Here is an 11,362-nt window from a genome sequence, read left to right on the forward strand (position 1 = left end):
ACGTGGGTGGCAACCAGTCCAGGTGAGAGACACACATTGATGTTTCCTCTCTTCCTGCCCCCCTCTCCCTCCCGCTCTGTCTGAAGGTAAATGCAAGAACGTCCTCCAGTGAGGATTAAAAAAAAAAAGATGGGCAGCCTAAAAGAGTGACTTAAAAATAATAATTGAGTTAGGAACATCTGAGAGTTTCAGTTCAAAACGCAAAAGGGAAAATTCTTGTTAACTGGGGCCAGTAGGCATGTCCTTTCGATTTCGTTTTTAAAAAACAAAGGGGGGGATTAGGAAGAGGGGATGTAATAAAAGCCTCTTGGCTGCCGACTTCCTTTAGTTTAACCAGGCTCCACCCACGAGTTCGGTTTTCTTTGTGGAGATCATTGGAAGACCTGGACAGGGAGTCAGTGCATTCCCCTTCTCCAAAGAGAAGGGGAAGGAGGAACAGATTTGGAATGAGGGACTGGAATCACCTTTCCTTCTAAAGAAAAGCTGGGAACTTTCTCATTTGCTTCACGAGTCAACTTTTGCCAAATGTTTATTAATTGGGTGAAATGGGCGTTTTGCCCAGCATCTGACCTAGCTCCAGCTTTCTCTTGTAGCACAGCCTGTTCTCTCCTCTGAAGCTGACTGGCTCCGGAGTGTGGCCGCTCAACTCCTGCTATTAAAGGAGTCAGCTCCCTAAATCGTGTTTTTTCTCTTCGGAGCCATGGCTCTTACCATCTCTATCCTCCAGCTGGCCGTCTGCGCCCTGGCATTTCCTATATACCTGCTGAACTTTCTGGGCTTGTGGAACTGGATATGCAAAAAATGTTTTCCCTACTTCTTGATAAGACTCACTGCAATGTACAACACACAGATGGCGAGCAAGAAGCGGGAGCTCTTCAGCAACCTGCAGGAGTTCGCAGGCCCCTCCGGGAAGCTCTCCCTGCTGGAGGTGGGCTGTGGCACCGGGGCCAACTTCAAGTTCTATCCGCCTGGATGCAGGGTGACCTGTGTTGACCCCAATCCCAACTTTGAGAAATTCTTGATCAAGAGCATTGCCGAGAACCGACACTTGCAGTTCGAGCGCTTCGTGGTGGCTGCCGGGGAGAACATGCACCAGGTAGCGGATGGCTCCATGGATGTGGTGGTTCTCACCCTGGTGCTGTGTTCGGTGAAGAACCAGGAGCAGATCCTCCAGGAAGTGTGCAGAGTGCTGAGGCCGGTGAGTAACGGGGATGAGGAGGACTGGTTAGTAGCAACCACTGTTACCTAGGGCAGTCCTATCAATTTCAGCTGAATCAAACATTCTAACTCAAAAAGTAAAACTACTAGAGAAGACACTGATGATTTTTTTTTTTAAATCTTAGAGTGGGATAGAAGCTATAAAGGGAAAGACTGATAAATATGAACACATAAAAATTTTAAACTGCAGGAAAAAAGTACTATAAACAAAGTTAAAATACAAGAACAAACTTAGAATAAGTATTTGCCAGGGATTATAAACAAAGGGTTAAGTTCCTTCATATTAAAATACATTACAAGTCAAAGGTCAGTAGGATTTTAAAAAATACGTTTTTATTGATTTCAGAGGGAGAGAGAGGTAGAGACATTGATGAGAGAGAAACATGGATCACCTACCTCCTGCATGCCCCCTACTGGGGATGAGCCCAAAACCCAGGCATGTGCCCTGACCAGGAATGGAACTGGCAACCTCCTCTAGTGCATGGGCCAGCGGCTCAATCAACTGAGCCACACTGGCCTGGCAGAAGGATTTTTTAAATCAATAAGAAAAACACACGGAAAAAGTAGACAAAGGACAGGGACAGAAATATAAATAAAAATAGCCAATTATATGATAAAAATGCTTAGCTTTATAATTAAAGCAAGATACCCTTTTTACCTATTACAGTTAGAGACTTTTAAGTAAATATGGTGTTGGAGTGGGTGTGAGAGACTGGACACCCCCATACACAAGGGAGGAAGTGCTTTCCTTGGAGGGCAATTTGATAATATCAAAATATTTTACTTTATTTACTTTTTAATGTGTTTTTATTGATTATTCAGAGAGGAAGGGAGAGACAGAAACATCAGTGAGAGAGATGTTTGCCTCCTATGCGCCCCTTACTGGGGATAGAGCCTACAACCTCGGCATGTGCCCTGACCAGGAATTGAGCCAGGATGTCTCAGTCCATGGGACATCAATCCACTAAGCCACCAATGGAGTTACTTTTTTAAATTAAATTTATTGTAGTAACATTGGTTAATAAAATTATATGGGTTTCAAGTGTACAACTCTATATACATCATGTATGTTGCATTGTATGTTCACCACCCAAAGTCAAATCTTCCATCACCATACATTTGACCCCCTTTACCCTTTAGTACCCCTCCGCCCCCTTCCTCTCTGGAAACCACCATAATGTTGTCTGTGTCTATGAGTTTTTGTTTGTTTTGTCTCTTCATTTGTTGTTTTCAGTTTTATATTTCATATATGAGTGAAATCAATGGTCCTTGACTTTTTCTGTCTGATTTATTTCACTTAGCATGATATTCTCATGATCCATTCATGTTGTTACAAATGACAGTATTTCATCTTTCCTGATGGCTGAGTAGTATTCCATTGTACATATACATAGGTACCACATCTTCTTTATCCAATCATCTATCAAAGGACACTTTAGTTGTTTCCATGTCTTGGTCACTGTGAATAATGCTGCAGTGAACATAGGAGTACATATATCTTTATGAATAAATGTTTTCAAGTTTTTCAGGTAGACACCCAAAAGAGGGGTTGCTGGGTCACATGGTAACTCTATTCTTAATTTTTTGAGGATTCTCCATACTGCTTTCCATAGTGTCTATACCAGTTTACATTCCCGACAGCAGTAAATGAGAGTTCCTTTTTCTCCATAACCTCTCCAACATAGAAGAAAACATAAGCACTAAACTTAAAGACCTTGGTCTTAGAGAGGATTTTATGAATTTGACCTCAAGGGCAAGGGAAGCAAAAGCAAAAGCATCAAAATTTAAGGTGCACATACTCTTTTACCCAGTATGAATTTATCTTATAGCTATACTACACAAATGTGCAAAAACTCATCCATATGCAAAGATATTCATTACAGTTTTGTAATAGCTGAAATTGGAAGTAACCTAAAAGTCCATCAATAGGAGGCTGTTCAAGTAAATTGTCACATAGTATAAAGGAATTCTGTACAGCTGTTAAAAGTAACAAGGAAGAGTTATCTATGTTGATATGAAAAAATCCCTGAGATAATATTAAATGAAAAAAAATCAAAGTGTAAATTATGATGTAGAGTATAAGCCTATTTGTGGGAGAGGGGAAAGAATATATCTAACTATGTATATATGATGATAAAAATGACAGACAAGAAACTATTAGCAGTAGTACCTCTTGGGAATGGGACTGAAGTGGGGAAGAATTACTTTTCATATTACACCTTTGTGCATAGTTTGAAATTCTTAGTACCTTTATGTAATTTCCACATATTACCTTTATTATTTGTATATGTTTTTATTGATTTTAGAGAGAGAAGGGAGATGGAGAGAGAGAGAGAGAGAAACATGGAGCAGCTGCCTCTGGCACGCCCCCTACCAGGGATCCAGCCCACAATCCAGGCACGTGCCCTTGACCAGGAATCGAACCAGTGACCTCTCAGTGCGTGGGAGGACATCAACCAACTGAGCCACACCGGCCAGGGTACCTTTATAATTTTTTTAAAAACTAGTTTAAAAAAATTAAACTACTCTGTCCTGGTTGGTTTGGCTAAGCAGTTAGAGCACTGGCCCTAGGACCAAAGGGTTGCAAGTTTGCAAGTTTGATTCCTGGTCAAAGGCATGTACCTGGGTTGCAGGTTCCATCCTGGCTGCAGTCGGGGTGGTGTGCGGGACAACCCATCAATGTGTCTTTCTCACATAAATGTTTCTCTTCCCTCCCAACTATATTTTAAAAATCAATAGAAAAATATCCTCTGGTGAGGATTAACACAACAACAAAAATGTTTTGCTCTAAATATAGTGAACATAAATAAAGTATGGCTATCTTAACATTTGAATTTGCTTTTCTAGGAGAAAAGGGTGTTCTGTAATCCCCAGTTTTATTTTCTAATACAGGAAGTTCCTTAGGAAGAACAAGACTTGAGATAGTGTTTGAGGCAACATATAATTTTGTTTTTGGCTCAAGGATAGCTGACATTAAAGTAATAAATGAAAAAGATCTGATTCTTATGCCCAAATGCTGGGTTCTTGTGTCCTAAGCCTGGGCACTAACTAGGCATGGTTAATAGATATTTTGCTCAGAGTATTACTAATCGCACAGCAGCCCTGCAAAGCAAGTAATTAACATCTCCGTTTTATATACTGATAATACTCTTAAGGGGATCATATTCTTGGTAGACCTCCTTAGCACCTGTGAAGCACCACTCTCTGTTGAATATAACCAAGAGCTTTATTACATTCCCATTTAATCCTCACAACAGTCCTCATATTGAGTTGAGGAAACGGACTCAGAGAGGTTAAAAAACTTACCCAGCCCTGGCCAGTTTGGCTCAGCGGTTAGAGCGTCGGCCTGCGGTCCTGAGAGACCCAGGTTCGGTTCCCGCTAAGGGCACGTACCTCGGTTGCAGTTTGTCCCCCGCCCTGGTCGGTTGTGCGGGTGGCAACCACTCGATGTGTCCCTTCACATCGATGTTTCTCTCTCTCTCTGTTCCTCTCTCTCCCTCCCACTCTACCTGAACAAAAAATGGAAAAATGTCCTTGGGTGAGGATTAAAAAAAAAAAAAAAAACTTACCCAAAGTTACACAGCTAGTATGTCTGACTTTCTTCAATGCAAATATTTTTTTTCTTTCTTTATTTTTAGAGAGAGGGGGAGAGAGATAGAAACATTGATGAGAGAACATCAACTGGCCCCCTCCAGCATGCCCCCCACTGGGGATTGGGCCCACAACCTGGGCATGTGCCCTGACCGGGAATCAAACCGGTGACCCCTTAGTGCTCAATCACTGGGCCACACTGGCCAGGCCAATGCAAATATTCTTACACCACACTGCTTGTCACTGGGCTTTTCATCTCTCTGATGTCAACATTCTACTACTTTTGCTGACTGTTCTTCCTCCACCCATCCCTAAATATTGGAGTTTCTTTTTGGTTCTCATTTCACTTATATAACCCACTGAGGAATCTTACCCCCAAAGGTTTCAATTACCACACATCCATAGATGGTTTCCAAATCAAAACATCTATCCCAGATCTCTCTTCTAAACCCTAAACTTGTATATTCAGCTGTCTACTTGGCAGTTGCCTGTGTTATGCAGAGGGCAATATGGACCTCCCCAGACCTGGGTCTCCTCTCTCTCCTGTCCAATTCAATGGCATTTTTTTAAAATCAGGAAATCTCAAGTTTACCTTTATGAACACAGATCTTAGACTTACCCAGAGATGTTGGGGCAACTCCATCTCTCAACTCCTTGCCTGGGGTAGCCAAGACCAGGGTAGCTAAAGGAGGCTAAGAAGAGTGGGGCAGTCACCATGGGTTTTGGAGGTGACTGTTGGGTCCCTTTCCCCCTACTCACCTCAGAGATCGGTAGAACACTTCTGCAGACCTCCTAATAATGTGTAGTCTCTATTGTTTCTATACTTGACCTATATTTATAGGACTGTCCTAGATGAAAGCAGCACTTGCAAATTCCTACATAACAGTGCTTTAACAGAGTATCCACTGGTTGAATAAAACACCTACTGACAAAATGTTACCATGAATTCAGTAATGCTCTTAGATGATTCAGTATTTTAATTAATTATGCTTACATCCTTGTGACAGTGGTACAAAAGTATAAGACACGGTTAGTCTCAGGCAGTGCTTGGTGTGGATGCAGACTCGCCCACAGGTTTGCAAAGCAGAGACTGAGAACAATTTTCACATGAATTAAAAGATTAAAAAAAAAATAAAAGTAGAAGTTTTTAAAAAGAAATTAAAAGGCAAATAACAAACTGGGAAAACATTTGTAGTATAGCTTTATTATACTAAAAGTACTTACTTATTAATTAGTAAGAAAAATAACCAATACCCTAGTAGAAAACTGATAAAGGACACCAACAGACAAATTAGAAAAGAAAAAAATCCAAATAACCAGTAGGGTTTTGTAAAACCATTAAAGAATATTAAAGACATAGTATTGAAAATGAAATACCATTTTGCCCATCAAATTAACAAAGATATGGTGGCGGGGGTGAGTATTGATGAGTTTATTGGAAATAGGCACTCATCCATTGCTAGTACGAATGTAAATTTGCTACAACTTTTCCAGAGGGCAATATGACATCCTTTACTAACAGCTTTAAAAAGGCACAGACTTTCCCTGGCTGGTGTGGCTTGGTTGGTTGGGTGCCATCCTAGGCACCAAAGGTTGCAGGTTTGATTCCTGGGCACATGTCCAGTTGCAGGCTCAACCCCCGCTAACATTGATGTCTCTCTCTTTCTCTCCCTCTACTGTCCTCTCTCTCTAAAACTCAATAAACTAGTCTTTAAAAAAAAAAAAAAAAAATGGCAGAGACTTTTTCTTTTTAATCCTCGCCAGAGGACATGTTTTCTTTACTGAGTTTAGAGAAAAGGGGGGGGGGGGGGGCGGGCGGGGAGAGAAACATCAACCAGTTGCCTCCCATAGGCATCCTGACCAGGGATCGAACCTGCAGCCTTTAAGTGTACAAGGCGACACTCCAACAACTGAGCCACACTGGCCAGGGCGAAAGGCAGAGACTTTGTATTCAGCAATTCCACTTTTCAGCAAGTTATTTATTTGGAAAGAATTAGAGATAGTCACAAAGACTTATGGATTAGGATAGTTACTGTAACCATATTTATAATAATGAAAAATTGTAAATAACCTAGATAAGAATAGTTAAATAACAGATGGTACCTTCAGTGGTACAAAATACTGTGTAAAGATTTTTTAAATTATGTTTTAGAATAATATTCAGATACATAAATAAAATCAAGCAGGTTAGAAAATAGAACATATGCCCTGGCCGGTTTGGCTCAGCGATTAGAGCGTCGGCCTGCGGTGAGAGACCCGGGTTCGGTTCCCGCTAAGGGCACGTACCTCGGTTGCAGTTTGTCCCCGGCCCTGGTCGGTTGTGTGGGTGGCAGCCACTCGATTGTTCCTTTCACATCGATGTTTCTCTCTCTCTCTCTGTTCCTCTCTCTCCCTCCCACTCTACCTGAACAAAAAATGGAAGAATGTCCTCGGGTGAGGATAAAAAAAAAAAAAAAAAAAAATTGAAAATAGAACATATATTCCAATCCTAGTTTTTGGGAAAAAAATACATATTCATATAGAGGTACACACAAAACCTTAACAGTAGTTAGCACGAGGTGATGGAATGGTAGTTAATTGTTTTTAACTTTTCTGTATTTTATACATTTTTTTTTTTTTATCCTCACCCGAGGACATTTTTCCACTTTTTTGTTCAGATAGAGCGGGAGGGAGAGAGAGGAAGATAGAGAGAGAGAAACATCGATGCGAAGGGACACATCGAGTGGCTGCCACCCGCATGACCAACCAGGGCCGGGGACAAACTGCAACCGAGGCACATGCCCTTAGCGGGAACCGAACCCGGGTCTCTCTGTACCGCAGGCCGACGCTCTAACCACTGAGCCAAACCGGCCAGGGCTGTATTTTCTACATTTTTAAAAACATGTTTTGTTTACAAAAATTGTTTTTCCTTTATTGATTTTTTTCTAGAGAGAGAGGAAGTGTGAGGGAGAGAGAGATAGAAACATTGATGAGAGAGAACATTGATTGGCCACCTCCTGCATGCCCCCCACTGGGGATTGGGCTCACAACCTGGGCATGTGTCCTGAGCGGGAATCGAACTGGTGACTTCTTGTTGTGTGGGTTGACCCTCAACTACCAAGCCACACCAGCCAGACAAAAAACCATGTTTTTTAGGGAGAGAGAGAAACATCGATCGACTGCCTCCTGCATGCCCCCTACTGGGAATTGAGCCCTAAACCTGGCATGAGCCCTAAACCTGGGCATGTGCCGTAACCAGGAATCGAATCGGGACCTCTCAGTCCATGGACTTATGCTCAATCTACTGAGCCACCCTGCTGAGGCTAAATTTTTTTACATCAATTTTTTTTTTTTTTGGTATGTGCCCCTAGCGGGAACTGAACCCAGGACTCTCTGGTCCACAGGCCGACGCTCCAACCGCTGAGCCAAACCGGCCAGGGCAAGGGTAAATTTTTTTAAACAAACATATTGGTGGGACATTGTTGCCAGCTCAGAGCCTAACCACACAGATTCAAAACCTGATTCTGACCTTTACAAGCTGTGGAATCTTAGGCAAGTTGCTTATTTTCTGTGTGCTTACTTTCTCAGTTCTCTTATCTATAAAAATAGGAATGATAATAATAATACTTTTCCAAATTAGTTGATTGTGAGGACTGAGTTAACATGTGATAGGCATTAGCGATATAGCACCTTGTACACAGTAACTGCTTCAAGTTTTAGCTATTATGTATCGCTTTTATGATCCAAAAACAGAAGTGTTGCCCTGGCCGGTTTGGCTCAGCGGTTAGAGTGTCGGCCTGCGGTCTGGAGAGACCTGGGTTCGGTTCCCGCTAAGGGCACGTACCTCGGTTGCAGTTTGTCCCCGGCCCTGGTTGGTCGTGTGGGTGGCAGCCACTCGATGTATCCCTTTCACGTCGATGTTTCCTTCTCTCTCTCTCTCTTCCTCTCTCTCTCCCTTCCACTCTATCTGTACAAAAAAAAAAAAAAAAGGAAAAATGTCCTCGGGTGAGGATTAAAACAAAAACAAAAACAGAAGTGTTAATAATTGCTTTATTTTTGTTTTTTTGTTTTAATATAGAATTCTAGATCTTTATCATTCTTTTTTATTATTTATTTATTTATTTATTTATTTATTTTAAATCCTCACCTGAGGATACTTTCCCATCGATTTTCAGATAAAGTGGGAGGGAGGTGGGAGGTGGGAGGAAGAGAGGAACATGGATGTGAGAGAGAAACATTGAGTTGCCACCCACACGACCCCGCCAGTGCTGGGGACAAAGGTACGTGCCCCTAGTGGGAACTGAACCCAGGTCTCTCTGGTCCATGAGCCGATGCTCTAACTGCTGAGCCAATCCGGCCAGGGTAAGATCTTTATTATTCTTAAATCAACAGGAAAATTTTTTAATGATTTCCTATATCAAGCATTTCTAATAAATTTAATGTGATTTTTATTTTTATTTTTGTTACAGATGTTTCTCCTTTTTCCCCCATTGACACTCCCACCCCACCCAACACCTTCACAGTATCGCTGTCTGTCCATTGGTTATGTATATGTGCATATAAGTTCTTAGGTTTATCTCTTCCTGCCTTCCCACCCTCTTCCTCTGAGGACTGCCAGTCTGATTCCTACTTCCATGTCTCTGGGTCTATTTTGTTCATTATATTCCATAAATAAGTGAGATTATATGATATTTGTCTTTCTCTGATTGGTTTATTTCTTTTAGCATAATACTCTATGGCAGCTCTGTGTAAAAATTGATCGAAGATGAAACTATTGACCAAAATGATGTCTTAGTAAGTTTTAACTTATCCATGTCTTCTCATGAAGTTGACCTCTGGGGCTACTGAAATCTAATGCTTCAATCATCTTATAAATCTGTATTCCCCAAACTAAAATCCTTGAAATGGTTTTCTTTTCTCTTTTTCAGGGAGGGGCTTTTTATTTCATGGAGCATGTTGCAGCTGAGCAGTCAACCTGGAATTACTTCTGGCAACAGGTCCTGGATCCTGTTTGGTTCCTTCTGTTTGATGGGTGCAACCTGACCAGAGAAAGCTGGAAGGCTGTGGAGCGGGCCAGCTTCTCCAAGCTGAAGCTGCAGCACATACAGGCCCCGCTGTCCTGGAAGCTGGTGCGCCCTCACATCTACGGATATGCTGTGAAATAGCGCGAGTGGGGAGTAGTGCTGAATGAATGGCTCAAATACTTTAAGGCTTCAGTTTTACACTTAAAATACTAATTGGGAGAAGAGAAACCCTTTTTTAAGTAAAGTCGAATTTCAACCCCACAAGTTTATGTTATACCCTATCCAGCCATTTTCTATTGTTTTCCAAAGAATCTGTCCACGTTAGGTTGCACTGCTGTTTTCTGATTTTATTTAGGCTACACTTGGATTTGAGTTTACTTGCATGTTGTTTTCTTTTACAACACCTATGATCGTTTGTAAATATGTATTTCTATGAGCACCTGGAAAGAAAGATCTGTTTGTTCTCCTGGCATATAATAAGTGCTTAATAGATATTTGTTGAACAAATTAAGTAAACAAAACAAAAACAGCTTTGAACTCTCCTTTAAAAGGAAACCATGAGCCCTGGCCGGTTTGGCCCTGGTTAGAGCATCGGCCTATGGTCCAGACAGACCCAGGTTCGGTTCCCGCTAAGGGTGCATACCTCTGTTGCAGTTTGTCCCCAGCCCTGGTTGGTCATGCGGGTGGCAGCCACTTGATCTTTCAGGTTGATGTTTCTCTCTCTCTCTCTCTCTTCCTCTCTCCCTCCCACTCTATCTGAATAAAAAATGGACAAGTGTCCTCGGGTGAGGAGAGAGAGAGAGAGAGAGAGAGAGAGAGAGAAAATAAAAGGAAACCATGAGCTTTCATAATTGAAGTCTACCATTATCCCCAAACCTTAGTTTATTCAGTAACTTCAAAATGTTTTCAACTGTCACCCTGGGCAGTTTGGCTCAGCGTTAGAATGTCGGCCCGCAGACCAGAGTCACTTGGATTCCTGTCAAGAGCACTTGCCTCAGTTGTGGTTCGTCCCAGCCCTGGTGGGGTCGTGCAGGAGGCAACCAGTCGGTGTCTCTCTCATATTGATGTTTCTCTCTTTCCCTCTCCTTCCCTCCCTCCCTCCCACTCTATCCGATGATAAGTAAAAATAAGTTTTCAACTGTCTTATTTAAGTTGTTACCCAACAGATTTGAGTTTCGTCTTATCTTTGAGAGCTTGGTGAAATAAGCAGTTAAATAGCTCAGAAGAAAACTTTGAAACAGGAGGAATGAAAAGATCTTAATGACACAAACTGAACAAAGAAAGACTGGTTGAAAATTTTATTTGAGCCCCGGCCAGTTTGGCTCAGCGGTTAGAGCATCGGCCTGTGGGCCAGAGAGACCTGGGTTCGGTTCCCGCTAAGGGCGTGTACCTCGGTTGCAGTTTGTCCCCGGCCCTGGTTGGTCATGCGGGTGGTAGCCACTCAATCTATCCCTTTCACGTCGATGTTTCTCTCTCTCTCCCTCCCACTCTATCTGAACAAAAAATGGAAAAATGTCCTCGGGTGAGGACAAAAAAAAAAATTTGACACT

At 42.0% G+C, this 11,362-nt stretch overlaps 1 protein-coding gene across 1 annotated transcript; it reads left to right on the top strand.

Moving 5' to 3' along the window:
* Nucleotides 1-370: 370 nt before the first annotated feature.
* METTL7A (methyltransferase like 7A) lies at nt 371-10,411 on the top strand. Its single transcript, XM_036252061.1, has 2 exons — nt 371-1,198; nt 9,717-10,411. The coding sequence occupies exons 1-2, from the start codon at nt 701-703 to the stop codon at nt 9,951-9,953; spliced, it is 735 nt and encodes a 244-aa protein (XP_036107954.1). The 5' UTR covers nt 371-700; the 3' UTR covers nt 9,954-10,411.
* Nucleotides 10,412-11,362: the final 951 nt, after the last annotated feature.

The sequence above is a fragment of the Molossus molossus genome, unplaced genomic scaffold, assembly GCF_014108415.1.
Source record: "Molossus molossus isolate mMolMol1 unplaced genomic scaffold, mMolMol1.p scaffold_m16_p_10, whole genome shotgun sequence".
NCBI lineage: Eukaryota > Metazoa > Chordata > Mammalia > Chiroptera > Molossidae > Molossus > Molossus molossus.